Source organism: Charadrius vociferus, unplaced genomic scaffold (assembly GCF_000708025.1).
Source record: "Charadrius vociferus isolate BGI_N301 unplaced genomic scaffold, ASM70802v2 scaffold298, whole genome shotgun sequence".
In the NCBI taxonomy this organism is placed as follows: domain Eukaryota; kingdom Metazoa; phylum Chordata; class Aves; order Charadriiformes; family Charadriidae; genus Charadrius; species Charadrius vociferus.
The window spans coordinates 3712569-3731046 of NW_009649936.1; the positions used below are offsets into that span (position 1 = coordinate 3712569).

The 18478-nt window shown below is 42.2% G+C and overlaps 1 protein-coding gene across 1 annotated transcript in view; it reads right to left on the reverse strand.

Moving 5' to 3' along the window:
• Window positions 1–18478, reverse strand: part of C2CD2 (C2 calcium-dependent domain containing 2) — a 48322-nt gene that overhangs the window by 6249 nt on the left and 23595 nt on the right. Inside the window, exons 6-14 of the mRNA XM_009891377.1 lie at window positions 18189–18290; window positions 14297–14419; window positions 13874–13994; window positions 10054–10162; window positions 6890–6951; window positions 4755–4894; window positions 4305–4476; window positions 3382–3495; window positions 876–1003 (exon numbers count right to left, since the gene is read on the reverse strand). Coding sequence (XP_009889679.1) covers window positions 876–1003; window positions 3382–3495; window positions 4305–4476; window positions 4755–4894; window positions 6890–6951; window positions 10054–10162; window positions 13874–13994; window positions 14297–14419; window positions 18189–18290 — 1071 coding nt within the window. The remainder of the gene's footprint in view (window positions 1–875; window positions 1004–3381; window positions 3496–4304; window positions 4477–4754; window positions 4895–6889; window positions 6952–10053; window positions 10163–13873; window positions 13995–14296; window positions 14420–18188; window positions 18291–18478) is intronic.

Sequence of the window (18478 nt, forward strand, 5' to 3'; positions counted from 1 at the left end):
CTCTTTCCCACATGTGCTGCTGTAATGAATTATCAGCATGCATAATCTTTTGGTCTTTTTAAGAAAATAAACATCAAAGTGTTTCATCTCATAGGAGGACTTCTGGGCATTTATATCAGCTAAATACAAACCCATGCAGTCCCAGTGTCCCCATTTCCCAAGCAGATACATTCATCACTGTGGCAGCTGACCCTCATTCCCCACCCTCAGCACAGCGATCACGAGGGGATCCATGCCCACTGACTCGGCTTTCACTCAGAGCTCTTCGGGTGTCCTGTGCATAACAGGAAAACTTGACATCAAATGTCTGTACAGCAGCCTGCAGGGAAAGGACTACAGGCAGGCACCAAGCATCAGATGAGAGACTGAGGCTGTGGATGAAGAAAGTCTGGAGGAATGCTATATACCATGGGAGAAACAGCCTTCTGTTTGCCCTCCCTCTGGAACAGAGCTCAGAGGACTAGGATGTTTTTCAGAAGGTTTTGTTTTAACAACTTTGAAAAAAAAACAGAAAAATCTTTCATACTTTTTCTGTGCATCTTCCCACCATGGGCAAAACACAGAGAAGGATCTTCTGTTCTCACCTAGATTGGTTTTCCAAAATCCCTAATCATCCCACTCCTATCCAAGGATACCACATATTTTTAGGCAGGCTGTCAAATCTAACAATCAAAACCCAACACTCTCCCCACCAAACCCACCCTGATTTGGCTTAACCTGAAACAGTTATTGAAACAAACTGGCACACAGACCTAGATCCTGCAGAGACTGCTGAATGGGAGACAGCAGAAGGCATGGTAAGTTAATGTCGCACTCAGTGCACCAAAGACTTTACAGTACTAAGCATTAAGTATAAGTGTTGTTTTCTGCTCTACCTTGGACACCCCTGATATGATAATGGTGCTTTTCTTTCTAGGAGACTTCAGCTTCTGCTTTGCAGACTCACTTAACTGCCGTATGGCTGCTTCTGCAACAGGATCGGTGCCATTCAGTACCAGCAGTTCTGAAAAGAACGCATTACTTCAGAGGGAAGAAAGAAAAACAGGAAAAAACAGAGCAAAGAGAGGCAGAGTCTGTCCTTGACTTAAAATGCAAAGAAATTAGCAGAAATGGTACAAACACCAGGCATACAAAAACATCTTCGAATTCACCATCCAGCTATTGGGTCTTAGCTTTCCTTTCTGTTACCCATTCTTTTGAGTGGGTTTTGCACTTACAAACCCTTGCCCTGAGCACACAGAAGGTTTTGGAAGCCTAGACAAAACATCCAATTATTTCAATGCACTGGTACACTGCAGTGACTATAATCCAGAAGCAGCGGGTAGAGCATCAGGCATCACAGTCATGAAGAGCCATAGTTCTAACACAGTACAAAGCTGGGACGTGCTACTACTTCTTCAGGTAGCTATTTTGTTCTTTTTCCAGACATCTTTGCTTGGCATTTCCAGATTTGCTATGGCATTACTACAAGATGGGGAAGGCAAAGTGGCTGTCACTGTGCTCTTTATCAGCTGTCTCCAAAGCCTGTAAAGTGCATCCCCTTTTCCCCTCCAAACATTGCACAGGATTACAAGACCTGCTTTATAAAATGCTCTTTAGCGACAAACACAAGTTTATTTTAAAGCATGGCCCTTTCTGGCATCTAGTATACAAGTACTTTGGGCACAGCAAATGCACACTAATCAAATTTGTCAAGCTTAGGAGCAAACAAAGCTAAGAAAGTTACAAAACAAAAATGCCTATATTTAATTGTTTGAGATGGGCTTTTCTAATAAGAATTTGAACAACAAAAGAATACAGGCAGGAACAGCACCAGTGTTAATTAAACTGAGCAGTGTCTTTTGTTACCGTGACATTAATGCAATAAAAGACAAGGACTGAATAATTACACTGCATCAAGTAACTCCGATACTTTTGGAACTTAAGAGTATGCCTGCACAAGGGGTATGCATGCCCACTCATGTCTGCACGCTCGTTATAAACCTCTACCTTTCCATCCGCCTAGCCACTGCAAAGCCCCCAGGGACAGCTGAGAGCATCCAGGACAGCATCAGTGGCACTTGCTAATTCTTATTGTCATCACTTAAAACCATGGCACAGCCACAGCATCTTTTCCATAGTGCCTGTTGCTATTTTGGCACGATGTTTGGAATAACTACTACCTAAGTTAGAGCCACACCAAATGTTCCTTTGTATTGCTTTCATTTGGCTTAAACTTTTGTTCTAATGAGTAACTCTTCCTGCTGCCTTGTATAAACATTTCACAGAAATTCCCTTGCACTCCCATTAAAAGAAAAACGCTGTCCTTATCAATGTGCTCTAAGTTGCCTTCAGATGAGTTTTCCAGTAAGTCCTTTGTATCTTTAATATAATAAACAGTTACAAGAGCTAACTCAAAAGTCTAGCACTATCTTAACACTTCCCAAATTGGCTTAGTAATATCCGTCCTGCTTCATGTTCTTAGTCTAGAGGCAGGGAAAGATTCAAGTGCTATTACAACTATTCACAGCTATTGGTTCTTGCTCTTCCCCAGATTTCTGTCTTTTGGACAATACATTTCTCTCACTCAGCAAGCCTTCTGACTCTTCCAGGAGCAGTCCAGATCATCTCCAGATTGAGATGGTACTCAAATCTGTACAAAGAAAACTGACTTCTATATCGTACGCCATTTGCAGCTAGACTGTGTCACATCTTTCATTACTGTTGCCGACAGAGCTATAGAAAGATTGAATGGTGACCACACGCAGGACTGAAAAATATGCTGAAGATTCAGAGTTGCAACTCAAAAAGGTAAAATGGCCCAGAGTCACAGTCAGGTTTAATAAAGTCAAAGTGAATTTATAATTAAAGTCATTATCAATGCCACCCAACACACTGAGGGCACTTCAGCTGCATGCCAGCTGACTTAGAAAGGTGGACAAACAGGCACAGCAAGACTGTATACTTGCATTAGCACAAAAAGGCCCAGTCAGTCCAGCCTCATGCCTTCTGTTCAGACGGGGGGGACTACACAATGGCCTTAGAGGCAAGTTTCACAGGATCTTAATTTTGTGAAATCCCCCCATGCCTTTATAAAGAAGGAATCTGTCATGCAAAAGTAAGAGAAAAGACAGCCTGGCTTTTCTACAGTCACCTCCCCTCTCCAAACCACAGCTCATTGTTATTTATTCAAACCTAGTGATTTAAAGCACCAATTCAAAACAGACTTCTATTGCAAGCCTGCTATAACCCTAACCACAGTACTTGCTAACATAAACATCTCAGTGCCTGTTGAAAGGCAGTAGCCATATGGGTTTGCTGTTATTTTAACAAGATTACATTAATCCCATGTGCAGCAGAGAGAGACATAGTCTCATTAGCAGCTTTGAACATTTCTATTACCTGTATCTGAAGATGATAAAGTTTTGCTGACTGGAGCACCGTGGGAATGGATAGCTTGAATAGAGAAATCCTTTTCAATCACCCTTACTTTAACTGGAGTTTTCACAGGAGAATCTGAGGACCAAGTTTTTTGGTTATTTAAACTATTCGAGACATTTATTATGAAAATAAAAAGAATTTATTGTACCAATGTTAAAGCCCGTTCAATTCATAAGTGTTTGAGAAAGTTGTTTATTACAAATTCTCAACGCATGCTCTCAATGGTAACCTGACCCCAAAAGACCTGTGAAGTGTAGGAACTTACTGTTTTTAAACATTTTACTGTAATATGCTAGACAGCACCCGCTTCAGTAAAAGATCTGCTTTAACAACTTAAAAGAATGCAGCTCTTTGTGAGACTTCACACAAAGACTGTTCAGAGGTTTTACTTTCATAGTTATCCCAAGAAGAATCAGAGAATCTACTCCTGAAAGACAGGCTGAAAAAAACCAACTTTGTCACAAGATGACACCGACCCTCATTAGAGATTACGATACAGATCAAGGTTAGAAGGCACAGGGTGGTCTGTCATCAGCAAACATGTAAGAGTCTGATACTTTTGTTAGGTGGAAAATCATTCACCAAAACCAAGCTCTTCTGCATTATCACTCTACCAGGAAGCTTTACAGCATAAATTAAAAGGAGCATTAACCACTCCTCTTGTAAGAACGAGGTTTCATGAAAATTAAAAACTTGATTCTGAAGAATACAAGCAATGACTCCCCCACCAACACATCAGAGAAGTCTGGACAACAGTGCCTTTCCTTACATCCCACTGCCCCCATAACTTCCCCTGGTCCTTTCCTTACAACCCCCCACCCCCAACTTCTCCTGGTCCCCGCAGATAACCCAAAGAGTGAATACAAAGAAGTGGACTTCCTCACCTGTACTCAGTGGAGATGATCTCCCTTCTAGACGAGGTTTGGTTTTCACAGCAGTTACAGTAGTGACCACAGTCCCACAGGGCATCACAGTGCGATCCTTTTCTATTTTAGCGGCTGGCACTGGAGAAGAGACTTGCCACGTCTTTAATTCATTGGGTTCTATAAAAGAGAACTAGGAAGACAAAAAAATGTCACCTGAGAAGCACAGTCAAGTAAGAAGGACACTATCTTTTCTAGCTACTTATTACTAACGTCCAAGAGCCAAACAGCTAATTCTTTTGATAGACACAAATACCATATGAAGTGTTACTGTGCAATCTGAATGCGACACTCTAACTCCGCCACAAATGGCACTGCACTGAAAACGATAGTCCAAAGTATAAGACGAGTATTTGCAAGTACTTCCCAAAGTAAAAGATCCATTGTAAAACCAGCCAAATGCAGTAGTACCTCTGCACTGATGGATCCCAGCCTGGGCCCTGGCTCTAAGCTGCTCTCTCCGGCCCCGCTGTTCAGTGCAAAGCTTTGCTGGCCAGAAGGTTGTTTCCTGAACAAGTCTAGAGGTACAGTCACCTTTGCAGACAAAGGTCCTAGAAGAAAAAAAAACAAACCAACAAACTCAGTGCACATCCAAGCTGTTACTTTATTAGCTACACTAGACTGGAGCAAAGTATCAGTAAAATTACTGCATGATTTCAGGGATGAAATCCTAGTTTTCTGCGGAATTTAATGACAAATAGAGATCTACATTATATTCATATTACTCATCTCTCTCCTTACTAATATGATTCTACTTTGAGTTTTCTATTCAAATTTCTGGGAGAAGAACAGCTAAGACGGTATAAGGGGGAAGAAAGATGATTGCCAGTGCAATCAATTGGGACTTTTTTCTTCAAGAAACCAGGTTGGTAGTTACACTCTCAATAGGATGTGGAATTTTACTGGTTGTTTGGAAGACTCGCTGCTAAAAATATGCAGGTACGGGCAAGACTGAAGTTTATGAAAGAAACAATATACATTTGCTGACTGTATATAGGTCCCACTTTTTGTTAAAAATAAAAACCAGCATCCACATCAGAGAAATTTTTTAAAGCATTTATCTAAATTTGACCTCCCAATCCCTCAAATAATTGCAGATCATATGCAAGGTATTGCAGGACTTTGGATATGTAGATTATTAAAAATAAAAATAAAGACAGCAACCCAAAACCAAAATCAAACATAGTCCACTTGGCTATATTACTTATTAAACATGGCTTAGACAAAATATTATTATTGGCTAAGCCTTCATCCACTATCACAAGACACAATGAGCAAAAGCATATTTTTTTTAATCCCTGGGTATGAAAAGCTTTGGCCAATACTTATAACTTTTTCCTGAACTCAGCTGAATACAACTGACAATACTAAACCCAGAGAAACAGCTGAGTGTCAAAAATTAATGCTTCTTTCGTGTTTGTTTTACACCTGAAACCTGACATAAGAAGGAAAAAGCAAATGGATCCACAAGGTGAAATACAGTTACTATTTCTAGCTACAGCACAACTCTGTATCAGCAGATTCTCCTGTATAGGAGAAGAATTTATGATGTTGTGTCATCCCTTCAGTAAAGCCCAAGTAATGAAGTACCTGGAGCAAGTTTACAAAGCTTATGCAAACACCTCAATGTGCTGCCTGGTCTCAGCACCCACCCACCCCTTACCCCCATTTGGAAGGTAATGCTTCTCCAAATAAACCAAATGCAACAGTTCAGTGGAGGAGTTTTCTTGCCACTAAAAGCTACTTGCAAACTGCAGCAATAGAATTAAGTAATAAAAAAAGTTTCAGCTCCCAAGTTTTGTATTTAATCCACTATAATCAGAATTAGTGTGTTTTATACCTAATAATATAAGCCTCTGGGGCTTGAAAAGGAAGGATTTAGGATTCACACACATGATTCCCGTTCAGCCACACAAAGACCTGGAAGCTTAGCTTGAAACCAAAATTGCTCACAGTGGATCTGTTAAAAGTTTAGAAGGCTGAAAAATTAGGCTATCGGCAGATGGAAGACTCAGGACGTTGATAGTCTAGAAAGAAACTCAAGGCTTTTCTGTAACCTTAACTCTGAGGAGGACAGAGACACGTGAACAGTGTATTGTCTCTTCTGTCCATGATTACTGATGGAAATAATGGTGTACATAAACAGCGCTTAACCCAGGTCAATCAGTGTTGCCCAAAACCTCTGTGATTCTCCACGGATTTCAACTCTAGGACATAAATTTGAGGACAGGCTTATGGAGTTTAAAACCAGAAACTTAAGTTACAAATTTTCCCTGAGCTGTCTGTTTCATACAAGCTTGGCTGACTATTTTCAGCTGATCTCCCTTCCACAGCTGTTCTTCCCCCCAGGGCTGCCTACATCCATGCTTGAGGCATACCCGATTTCAATACCAGGACAAGTCAGCATAAAACATCTATGCTTTAATGCAGGTTCAGAAATCTGAGAGATATGGCTCTAAAGCTGGGTAGAACTAAAAGAGGACTTATGTCACATTTAGCAATGCTCACGAGCTGATCATGCAAAACAATTCAGTTTTAATACTTACTATCCAACTTTCCATCTTCTACTATTTGCAGTTGCAATGCTTTTGATTTGGCACTTAGTTCACTGTAAAGTAAATGAAACCATGTTAGGTCTTCGCAGACGAGCAGATTTTTCTCCCCACTTAGGTCTTCCCCTTTCCCATTCCGGTTGCCAACACCAAAACTTTCCTTGGCCCGCACTAAGCCCAGCAGCAGAACTTGCTAACCCAGGCAGGCAGCACTACATGGCAGCACTGCCGGCCACGCTGCCTACGTAGCACCTTTTTGACCTCAGGTAAGACTGATAAAAGGGATCGTAGTCAGAAAAACTTGGCTAGCCTCTCTCCAGCACTGTTGCAGAAGTTTGATTGCCTAAAATTTCAGACGCTTTTCTTCTCCCCGGTAGTTGACAAATACTCCCCTTCAAGCTGATGTTGGTCCCTAATCCTGACTGCTACACCACAGCACTAAGAAGCTATTTTTTCCTGGTAGGATCAAATTTATAAGTCAAGATGCTGCAACAGGTCCAATCAACAACCCATTCAAAGCCATGGGGTATCCTGTCAAAGCAGGAAAGCATCCTGCAAAAGGAGGATAGATACAAGTAAATAAAAGTAGTTAGAGTCTTATGTGAGAAGAGTCAGTATTACTTTTCCAAAATAAGACTCAAGGATGTTGTAAGATAACAGGAACTAGTTTCTGTGTGACAGAACCAACATGAACTATTAGCAGAATTACTGGCATATGCAGTACTTTGTAAGATGGACTAGACAACAGATAACAAAACCTTTCTTCTAATTGAGACAGTGAAGCAAACCTACTGAGGAACCTTCAGTAAAACTTGATTTTATAACATTCTCAGGTAGGTGTTCTGCCAAAAAGCTTAAGGGCATGCATGTATGTATTTTATTTTTGTATGTCTCCATTTCAGTATGATGTGATCTTGGTTGCAGGCATCCCACCTCCATTAGATGCTGTGGGACACCATCTATGCAGCAGGTTTTAAGCTTTTCCCTGCCACTACCATCCCCTCCTGCACCTCCGAAACGTGCAAGGAAGCACCTTGATAGTACTATTGCTGCTCTTCCCACCAAGGTAAAGCAGAGCCTGACATGGTGGCCAGTACACTGGTCTTCAGACTGGTGGGTATTTTCATTATTGAAGAAAGAAAGGGAGGGGGCGAGATGTGAATCTGAAAGAAGGTATGCAGCCAAATCCTGATCGCTCATCTGTAAAAGTCCCCAAGCTTACCTCATGCACTTCTGAAAAGCAGCCAACGCTGTGGAAAACCCAGTATTATCCCTCGTGTCAAGGTGAAATTCCAGTCTACTTAATCACATCCTGCCTGCCCTCTCTCTGCACTTTCAGTTGGAAAGGGTATTATTCTTACAAACTTCCTGTCCAAAATCGTTGAGAACATGTTTGCTCTGTGACACCAAGCACAGATGCTGTTCCACCAACAGATGGCTGAAGTGATTCACAAACCCAGTGGCTGAAGCACTTTGAGATACTCCAGAATACCAAGCTGCTACAGAAGCACTTTTTTTCCCTTCTTAGTGTGGAGAAGAAACCGTGTCATGTTAGTACTTAAGTCTTGATGGCAATGCAGCACACTGTCACAGAAGAACGTGGTCTGATCTGTGGTTTTCCACAAAAGCTGCAGGTTGTCCTAACTAAAATCAGGCTTCCTAAGTCATTTGACTATATGTGTCTGAAGGAAGAAAGGTTCCTCACTGCTTTTCCGCTTGACAGCAGGATGAGAACCAGGTGGACACACCTCCATCAGACCACATAAAAAGGTGAGGCCTTTTAGAGTTGTTTAACAACATCCATCTTTCTTTGCTGACTATAATGACTTCTAATCACCTCCACTCCCTACATGCATACAGAGGGGTCTGGAATTCTCCAAGTCCTGTACAACTTGTGATGACCAATCCTGGCACCTTCCTTGAAATCAAGCAGCCTCTGTCACTTTTCCGTTCAGCTCTCCTGTTTCTGCAGCGCACGGTCCGTAGCCCTCACAGGTGCAGTCCAGCAGACTGCGATGAGGAGGCACAAAAAGATCTGTGCGCTGCACGCTCACTCCGCCTTCAAGTTGAGGAGGAGCACGCAGAAGTGCACGCCACTCCTCAAGGAAGAGAGCACTCAGCACAGACAGGCAATGGTCTGAACACACGCTCAATTCCTTGTAAGATAAGCCTCTGCTTTGCAAGAGAGGGAATGGATACAGTGGATGTCAGGCTGTGACTAGACAGCGAAGATAAATGTCACACAAAACCAAGCAGCACGACTCTCTGACATATATATTGTTTACGTATAGAGAGAAGGGAATGGAACCAACATGGGAGAGGAAAGATACAGAAAGAACCAGAGAGACTCCACTGCACATCAAATGCCTCTCACATTAATAATCTGCTAGAAAAAAACAAGCAAGCAGTATCTGCAGTACGTTGCGTGGCAGCACCTCTACCCTCTTCCCCTGGGAAGCTGCTTCTGCCTGCCCGTGTGTGTGTTTAAAGCCACTGGAGAAACACCCGTCTGATCCACCCCGCCGTCAGTGGCTCCCCCTTCCTCAACTCATACAATACAGAAGCTACCAGATATTTCTGCTCTGCTGCTATAAAGTGGAAATGAGAATACTTTTAGAACTGCTCATTTCTTGACCTTATTTACAGAAGCTGCATGAGTCAGAATACCATGCAGGCTGCCTGAAATTCCCATTTTTGTTCTAGAGAAAAAAAATCTAGTTGGTTTTACACTCCCTTTTTAATCATGGCCACCATTCTTTTAGATGGTCAAGTTTTTTTGCACATTTACATTTCCCACTCTGAGGAGGGAAGGGAGAGAACAGATTTCCCCAAATGCAGTTTTCAAGGTAAAGTGACTTTTAAACCTCTCTAACAATTTTTTTTGGCACTGTATGAAAGCACAGGGTGATTTATTATGCCTGTTACTGATGTGATTTACTAGAATCAGATATCTACCAGGGAAGATCTAGAGACCTATTTGATCTCATATCCATGCAGACGGTAATCGGACATCCTGGTGTCCCTACCAGGTCCAGATTTCTCTGAGGCCATTCGACAGGAGATATTTCAAAATGCCATTCTCTCTTGAAATCTCACACAGTTTAAGCAAAAAAAAGATGGTTTATTACAAAAGTATTCTCAGTAGGTAAGTTACTTACAAGATAAACTCTTCCTTCCAAAAGGGATTTGCAGCATTTTTGGCTACAGAGCTGGAAAACTTCTGCATAGGGTCATTCAACTGAGCTATACATGTAAGGTTTGTGCTGCCTGTAAGGGTAAGAAAAATCAATATCCAGTTATTAATATTCCGTCCCCAGGAGGCACACTTACTCAAAAGAAAGCCAAGAACCCCCTTCTTTACATATGGTGTTTTTGAATAGACTATTGGAAACGCATCCTCACCCACCCGCAGAATAAATTTCTTCCCTCCCCTCAGTTTGTACACCATCTACATTAATGGCTATGGTCAAGATTGGGTCATCATCGTCTTGTGCACTGTCCTACATTAGAATAGGATAGAACAGAACAGAACATTTCAGTTGGAAGGGACCTACAACCATCATCTAATCCACCTGCCTGGCCAATTCAGGGCTGACCAAAAGTTAAAGAAGTTCTTAAGGGCATTCTGCAAATGCCTCTCAGACATTGACAGGCTTGGGGCACTGACCACCTCTCTAGGAAGCCTGTTTGTGTTTGATCATCCTCTCAGTACAGAAATACTTCCTAATGTCCAGTGTGAACCTCCCCTAGCACAGCTTTGAACCATTCCCACGTGTCCTGTCACCGGATACCCAGGAGAAGAGCTCAGCACCTCCCTCTCCACTTCCCCTCCTCAGGCAGCTGCACAGAGCAATGAGGTGACCCCTTGGCCTTCTTTTCTCCAAACCAGACAAGTCCAAGGTCCTCAGCTGCTCTTCACAGCACATGCCTTCCAGTCCTTTCACCACCTTTGTTGTCCTGTTCTGGATGCATTCAAGGACCTTCACATCCTTCTTAAACAGTGGGCCCAGAACTGCACACAGTACTGCAGGTGAGGCTGCACCAACGCTGAATACAGTGGGATAATCAATCACCTCTTTTGACCGGCCGGTCACGCTGGGTTTGATGCACCCCAGGATGCGGTTTGCCGGCATAGTGTGAAACATGACGACCCGATTTAAATTCTGGCACGAAGCAAAAAAGTGCAGGCATAAAAAGATCAAAAAGGATGGAGAGACAGAATAAACAGCAAGGAGATCGCAGCGTGAGTGTGAGGACGGGAGGGAGTAAAGTTGCTTTCAGCTGCTTTAAAAATCACAGGAGTTTTCAAAGTTCCTACTGGCCACAGTCACGGTTGTTTCTTTGGACATCAAAGCAAGCTTTTTCTGCTAGCAAGTGAATGATGACAGTAGTGTTAATTAACAATGGCTTTGTGGACTGTGGTTTTTAACAAGTTCATGGCATTTTAGAGTACTGGTGCAGAATTATCTCTACCTTGATCTTAGAATTTGATAGCGTGGCAAATCGGCATATCAGAGTAGTTATAGTGCTGCTCCAAGGGGAAACAGTTTGTACAACGTGTTACTCTTAAAAAAGTTTTGTATGGCTTTCACAGCATCAGAAATCATTTCAGCTCCAGTGCTAGAAAATATCAAGGAAAGCGGCAAAAGCTCTGTATTGACTGTATGCAAAGCAAACAAAAGGTACACTGCCTCCAGTTCTCCAGAAGAATCTAGGTTTATATTTACCATCATCAACTCTCAGTTGTTCTTTGGTGGTGCATTGTGGCTGTGGATGAGCCCTGTCTCAGGCACAGAAGCAGCTTGGCCCTGGCAAGGTTATTAGAGGAGACAAAGCACTGTGTACAGGCAGCTTATTTGGGATCCAAGCTAACCCCGGAGTAAAGTAGTTTAGCTGCTTTCACAGCACGCTGAGCCTGAGTTAATGAACCTGGGGTGGTTTTCTGTTAACCCAGCCATATGTCTCTGCAGCCTGCTCTTGCTGCCAGCAGCGCTCAGCAGCCCGGGCCAGAAATGCCCGCATAGCTCTGCTCGAAATCACACTGGAGCCACTGAGACGGTATTTCAACGTTTCTGCCCCCCACACCCTAGTGCACACAACTAACATTTTTTTCCTTAACAGCAGAAATCACTTTTGCCCTAGATGATACACTGTGGACCATATAGTGCTAAATCCGGGATAATCTTTGTTTACATACACAAACTAAGGAGATAAAAATGGGCACAGCCCATAAGCAGAGGCCAGTTCTGCTACTGGTTACTTACCATTTGAACTAATATATCTACAGGAAAGCCACAAGCTCCTATAAGCCACGTTAGCACCCATAGGATGATAATGATCAGGACAGACAAACCACCCCTCCCCAATCCTCTAGCTGTCTATGCAGGTTAGCCGGCCATATTGCACACTGTTACTGAGTTTCAGAGTTGCAACAGGATAATTAATTATTGCTGCAAGACAAGGCCAGGAAAAGAGAAGGGAACAATAATTAAAAGGCAGCAAGCTATGTCCAGCAGCTACCATCTTCCCAGCTGTGCAGTACTTCCACTGGATTTACAGTGTATCAGCTAAACCCCACTATGAAGCTTTATTTCTCATACTCAGTTCCAAAGAGTTGACACTCCCAGAGTTGCTAGGGAACCAGCAAAATTCCTCCATCTCCTTTTAGAGGAGCAAGTGGTGATTTTGCCTCTGAATATCTGGGTTCCCAAAGCACAGCACATTAAATTGTCCTCTCTTCCTCTCATTTTCAGGGAGTGGGCAGAGAAGCCTCCGATAAGATGAATCCTCTGTTGCACGCATGGTATGCACGTAAAGGCATTTCATCTCCTGAGTTTTAAAGCCAGCCAAAATGATCTGCTCTATAGAAAAGCTTCGTTTGCACTACAAAATTGTAGAGTAATAACAAATTCTGAATGACGTTTTCCTGCAATCTACAGTTTCCAGCACAGTTTTATTTATATAGGACGTCGCACTGCAAAGAGTTCCAGAACTGCTGTAAAAATAACTGGGTTTTAAAAAACAGTCTGCAGAAAGTTACAGGGGAATAATTTCCAACCAGGGTGAGCAAAGCAGCATTATGCAAGAGTCTGGGGCAGAAATCTATTACATATAACTGAAAAAAGGAGTATAGCAAGTAGGATATATTTATCCAAAAATAGCACCTTGCCCAATTTAGCAGCCACAAGCTTCCACTAAAGACTCTTACGGAACTGTTAGCGACCATAAATAACAGAGTCTCAAATTTATATTTCCGCTGACAAAATCTGAAATACGCTTGCTCATGCCTCAATCAGTGACGCAGGCACGCTTGCACTTGAAGAAGTCTGAATACTCGCTAGACAGGCTTGGTGCTTCTTTCTCAAACCAACAGCGCAATTTCACTAGGCAGCAACCTCCTTTTTGGCTTCATTCTCCATTTGCAAGAGGTACTCCTCCCCTATCCAGACAGCCACTGTATTAGGGGAAAAAAATCCCCAACAACAACACACTACCTTTGAGGAGAGTTTACACACAGGAGGAGAGTTTTAGATAAATCAACGAATTGCTTAGAAGTAAAGAAAAGCAGCTGTAAAAATAAGGTAATCCTGAAGCAAACCAATGTCATTGCTAGCAGTTAACGGAGAGTTGGATTTCAGCCCCCCGTCTTGGGTACACCCAAAGCGATAACTTTTAGAAATTAAAACTAAACTCCAGAAAATAGTGAACCAACTTTACAAAGATGCTCATTTCAATTTGTTTTCAAAAATGATGGATTTGTCTACACGATCAAGCTGTTTTAATACTCAAATAAACCAAAACATGCAGTTTTGTACAAGCATGACTAAGTCTGTTTCTCAGAGTCATGCAATTTCTTACATCTTGCTTTGAGACAAGGTTTTAACTCAGAACTTCCAAATTATTTCAGTCGAAAGGAAAAAAAAAAACCACCCAACCAACCGTGCTTGAAAACGAGCAGTGTTGCATGGGCTACGTTACCTGCAGCACTGGGATCAGTTAGGTTTACCGTGATGTTTTTTACCAGCAGTTTGAGTTCATGAGCCCTTGGAGGTTTAGGCGGACTAGTGCCCTGAGGGAGAAGGCTTATGTTCTGTACATTCTGTGAAAAGCAAGCAGAACAAGAGGGATCGCACATATGCAAGAACAAAATACTTCAAACTTCTGTCACATTGATATAGAGAAGCAGACGTGCAATGGGGTGTAACATCAACAGATAGCTGCGCAGGAGTTATGATCACAAAGCCTTCACTGCCAAAGGCCATGTTGTTTTAAAGAATGTGTTACGGTTGTTTCTGATCACCAAACGGTGTTAAACTTACTAATTTGTGAGTCATAAATATATAATAAAAACACTAAGCAGAAAGAGACTTGTTAAAAGGTTTATGTAGGAATAAGACTTACCTGAACCTCCTTTATATCTGTAGGCCTCGTAGTCAACACTACAGATGGAGAAACTGAGCTAAAGAGGTTCTTCAAAACACCTCTGAGCGTTTCAGATATTGCACATGTCCCTGCTGTCTGTCCCTAAGAGGAAACAAACAATCATGCTTCTCAAAACTCAGAAGAACAGAAGTTAAGGCAAAAATTAATTTGGTGTATCTAAACCACCAAAGCTACCAAACACTAACTTTGTCAGAGAGAGATGTGGTTTCTGTTGCCAACACCAAAATGTAACAAAAGATCATGCAAATAATTACTTAAATTTCTATATTATGCACTAAAGGAAAACTAGAAATATACACTGAAAAAGTCAGATGCTGTTCTGAGAGTTAGGAAGGCACAGCTATTAGCCACAAAACCAGAAGTTTCATTAACAGTTTGTGTCTTATGATGGTGTTCTTGCACTGCTTTGCATCCCTCTAAGAGAGCAGATCAGGTCATCAGATAAGCAGACCGGCACTGTTCCATAATTTAATGGGAGTTATGCCAGCTTGCAACAGCTGAGAAGAAGCTAATCCTGTGCTGCACTGAAAAAAATAATATAGCACCTCTCAGAAGTCTTCGACCGTGCTGAAAAAGATGGACAGATAGTCATGCTGCTCTGGGGAACTGACTCGTATGTTTGTCCGTTCAAAAATCTCATGGCATCTGCGCTTAACACCACTATCTCTGAGGGATCAGAACAGGCCACGGATTTTGCTTACGCAGGTAGCTTCACACAATTAATTGCAAGGTGTACGAAGAAGCAAACCACCCCTGCCCTCGCAGTGCTCCTGGAGAAGCCTGCTTCCCACGTTACGCTGCTCACAAAGTCTCTTCTGCTCAATTGCCTACAGGGAGTGGATTTTAAATTAAGCTATCACAGAAAGGGCAGTTTGATACCCAGCTGCTCTGAAGGTAGCCCAGGAGAAATCTCAGTGAGGTTTGTTTTCTAAAGAAAAAAGTGAAGTAGGAGACAAAGATCTGACCTAAATAACAGAGGACTCATCCATCTTTTCTTACCTGGTACTACACTTGGGAGATTTTACTATTACCAAACAAGACTTTAAAAGAAAGGGAACTGATTTACCGATGCAGATACAGAACAGCTGGAGAATCTGATAATCACACAAAGCGGGAAAGAGGTACTCTTCTGCATGCTGCTGTCTGAAAGGAACACCACCTACAACCGGCGTGCCAAGGCCAACAAACCAGGCTCTGCCGCAAAAACAAGGCACACGGATGACGAGGACACCCAATTTGCACCCACAGGGAGATGAAGTGGGGGGCTGATGGCCTAATCCTGGTGGACTGCCTTGATAACACTGTGGCTGCACACCACCAGCTTCCAGCGCTATCCGACCCAGGCTCTGCCATCCCAGACACCCCGCACCGCGCTCCTTCATCACAAGAGAGGTCTCGGCATGAGAGGCAATCTGTAGTTTCAAAAGCCTCAGGTCCTTCCTTAGGTGTGGGAGAATGATCCTGCAATGGCTTCTGCACTCCTAAAGGTCTGCTTGCAGCTGGCACAACAGGTCAAACAGATTTGGAGTAACAGCCCTTTCCCAATTACCCAGGTGTGTGACAGAAACATTTAGGGTGTTTCATAAAAATCCCAGGAATGTTGTATACAGAAATCCTGTGTCACTGCCTCCTTACCGAACCGCCCTTTGATGACAGGTTGCTACATTTCAAAACGTACAACAGCATCGACCAGTCCCAGAGAAACTCTGCTTTGCTCCGTGCTCCCTCAAAACAACTGCCAAGGAAAGAGGCAGTAGCACATTTCTGCAACTTGCAGATAATACACTTTCACTTTTAAAAATATTAATGAAGTAAACGAGGCTGTCTAAAGCATCATTTTCAGTAATGGCGTTATTTAAGTAACCAGATAAATCATAGTTAGTTTTCACTGTTTTGGAGGTAATTTCCCTCCCCTGTTTTTATCTAAACACTGTTTGATGAAGAACAATGTCAAGTTGTAAAATCCCAGCTGTGTCTTGCTTTGACATTAACCTCATCTGACTTTGGTTATTTAACTGCAACAACAGCAACAATAGTCATTGGACTTCTACTCATAGCTACTTTCTGACATTTCCACAGTTATTTGGAAAGCAGTTTTCTTTGGAAAGCTCCTGTCAGCCCAATCTCATTTTTAGCCATCCTTATTCGGAAAGTAATGCTCCACCACATCACCCTCTACAAGGCAAGACATAATGGCTAAAATGCCAACCAAAAAAGCTTAAGACAGCACGTTTTATGTTGGGTTTGACATGGGCTAGGGGTGTAGAGTCAGCTTCTGTGGCTAGCTTGGGACACGCCAGCACATGGAAGTCACAGTAGCACAACCGCATGCAAACCCAAGCCCTGCCAGTCAGCCAAGTTGCCAAACACAACTCAAGTTCGCCCGGCTCTTATCAACAGAAAATAGGTTATTATACCCACCTTGTCTGAGTGATGACAAAACCACTGTGTAGATAATCACAAGCAATTGAGGGTATTTATTTGTACACACAATATTGTTTCCAAAAGAGGAAAAAACAAGGCACAAAAGCTGACATGTAAGTTTAGAAGCGGATGCAATTTCCAAGGTGTAGGTTGCTCACAGGTTTTAGCTCCTTGTTTATTGCCTCCCCTCTTCCCTAAGTGCTAACAGAAACTTCAAAGTGAAAATAAAGCCCTTAACTATTAAGAATTTAACAGGCTTAATTGAAAAACGCAGGCAAAGTGCAACAAGTTACAACTCCTTTGCAACCCTGGACTCAGTCATCTCTCATAAAGCAGGTTGTGAAGCCCAGTCACTGCACCAGTCATCTGCATTTGCCAGTAAGTACTTAATGATTGTTCAATATGTGGATAATCAGCATGCCACCCCAACACGTGAAGGCCATTTACACTGCTATGCGTGCACAGTAAAATCTACATTAAAGCACACTTCAAAAGACTCGTCTGTCTTTAGTTATGAGTTTCACATTTTTGCGTACAAAACCGATGGTAATAAATTATTACAATTCTACGTCACTCAGTACAGGTCTTTAGAAGCAGCTCTACTATACAATAAACCTATTTTTTTAATGAGGCCTTCAGTGAAAAAAACGAACTTCACAAAACACAAGCAAGCCTTTACCCACTGTTGTAAGAAAAGCTTAAGTCACCACATTTGTGCCAAAAAAAATAATGTGAAGGGTCAGAGCAAAAAGAGAGTCTCAGTCATGAAGAAATTCTTTCAGGGAATGTCCCAACAAAAAACCCTCAATGAACTGGTGTTTATATACTAAGATAAGGTACAATTCCAAAAGCATCAAGGTATTTTTAGATCCCCAATCATTTCCTTAAATAATTTTATTTTTTCAGAGTTGTTTCTGAACTATTGTTGCCAGATGTCAAAATTGATTTAAGTTAAGGAAGTGGCAACTTTCTAATTACTTTGACGGGAACACCATTACAATTGGGTTTTTTATTATTTTGGAAGTGGTCTGAGAGAAGGTATTTAGGAACAGACATTTTCCATGCCTTTGAATTTGGATGAAAAATGCTTGCGAAGTCATTTGTCTGTCAAATACAGACTTATCTCTAATGCTTCAGCGATCTTGAGATATGCTCCTAGATTTCAGAGATGTAAGGTCTTGATGGATAAGCCATGGCAGATGTCACTGAAGCAGTTCAAGATGGCACTGCCGACAGGTAACTGCCCCACGGTTCTACCGAAGGCAGCCAGCAGAAAGGCATTTTTGCTTCAGCTCTTCCAGCCTCACCTGGTACCTTAACTTTACACACTTCTGCTGCTAACCTAAAGCATTACAGCAGGTTTTGCACCAAAGGGATGGAGACCCACCTTCTCTACCATTACAACAAATAAAACTTCCTGACTGACCTCCTGCCCCGTTGGCTGGATTTCAAAGTTGATTTCATTGGCGTTAATGAGGAACCACTCAACTTTGACATCTTCTCCTTTGTCTTTCACACAGAGCTGAAGCTGTGGATAGGAAAGCAGTTATTAGAGAGTGTTCTGAAGTCCTGTAAAGAAATTGTAGGTCAAGCTCCATACTAACCCTCACCAAAGGAGGAATGATACCAGTTTCTCAGTAAGTAAATTCAAAGTGACGGTCTAAGAAAGCAGAATTTACTTAAGCTTTGAGAGTGTATGCCAGTCAAAAAAACGGT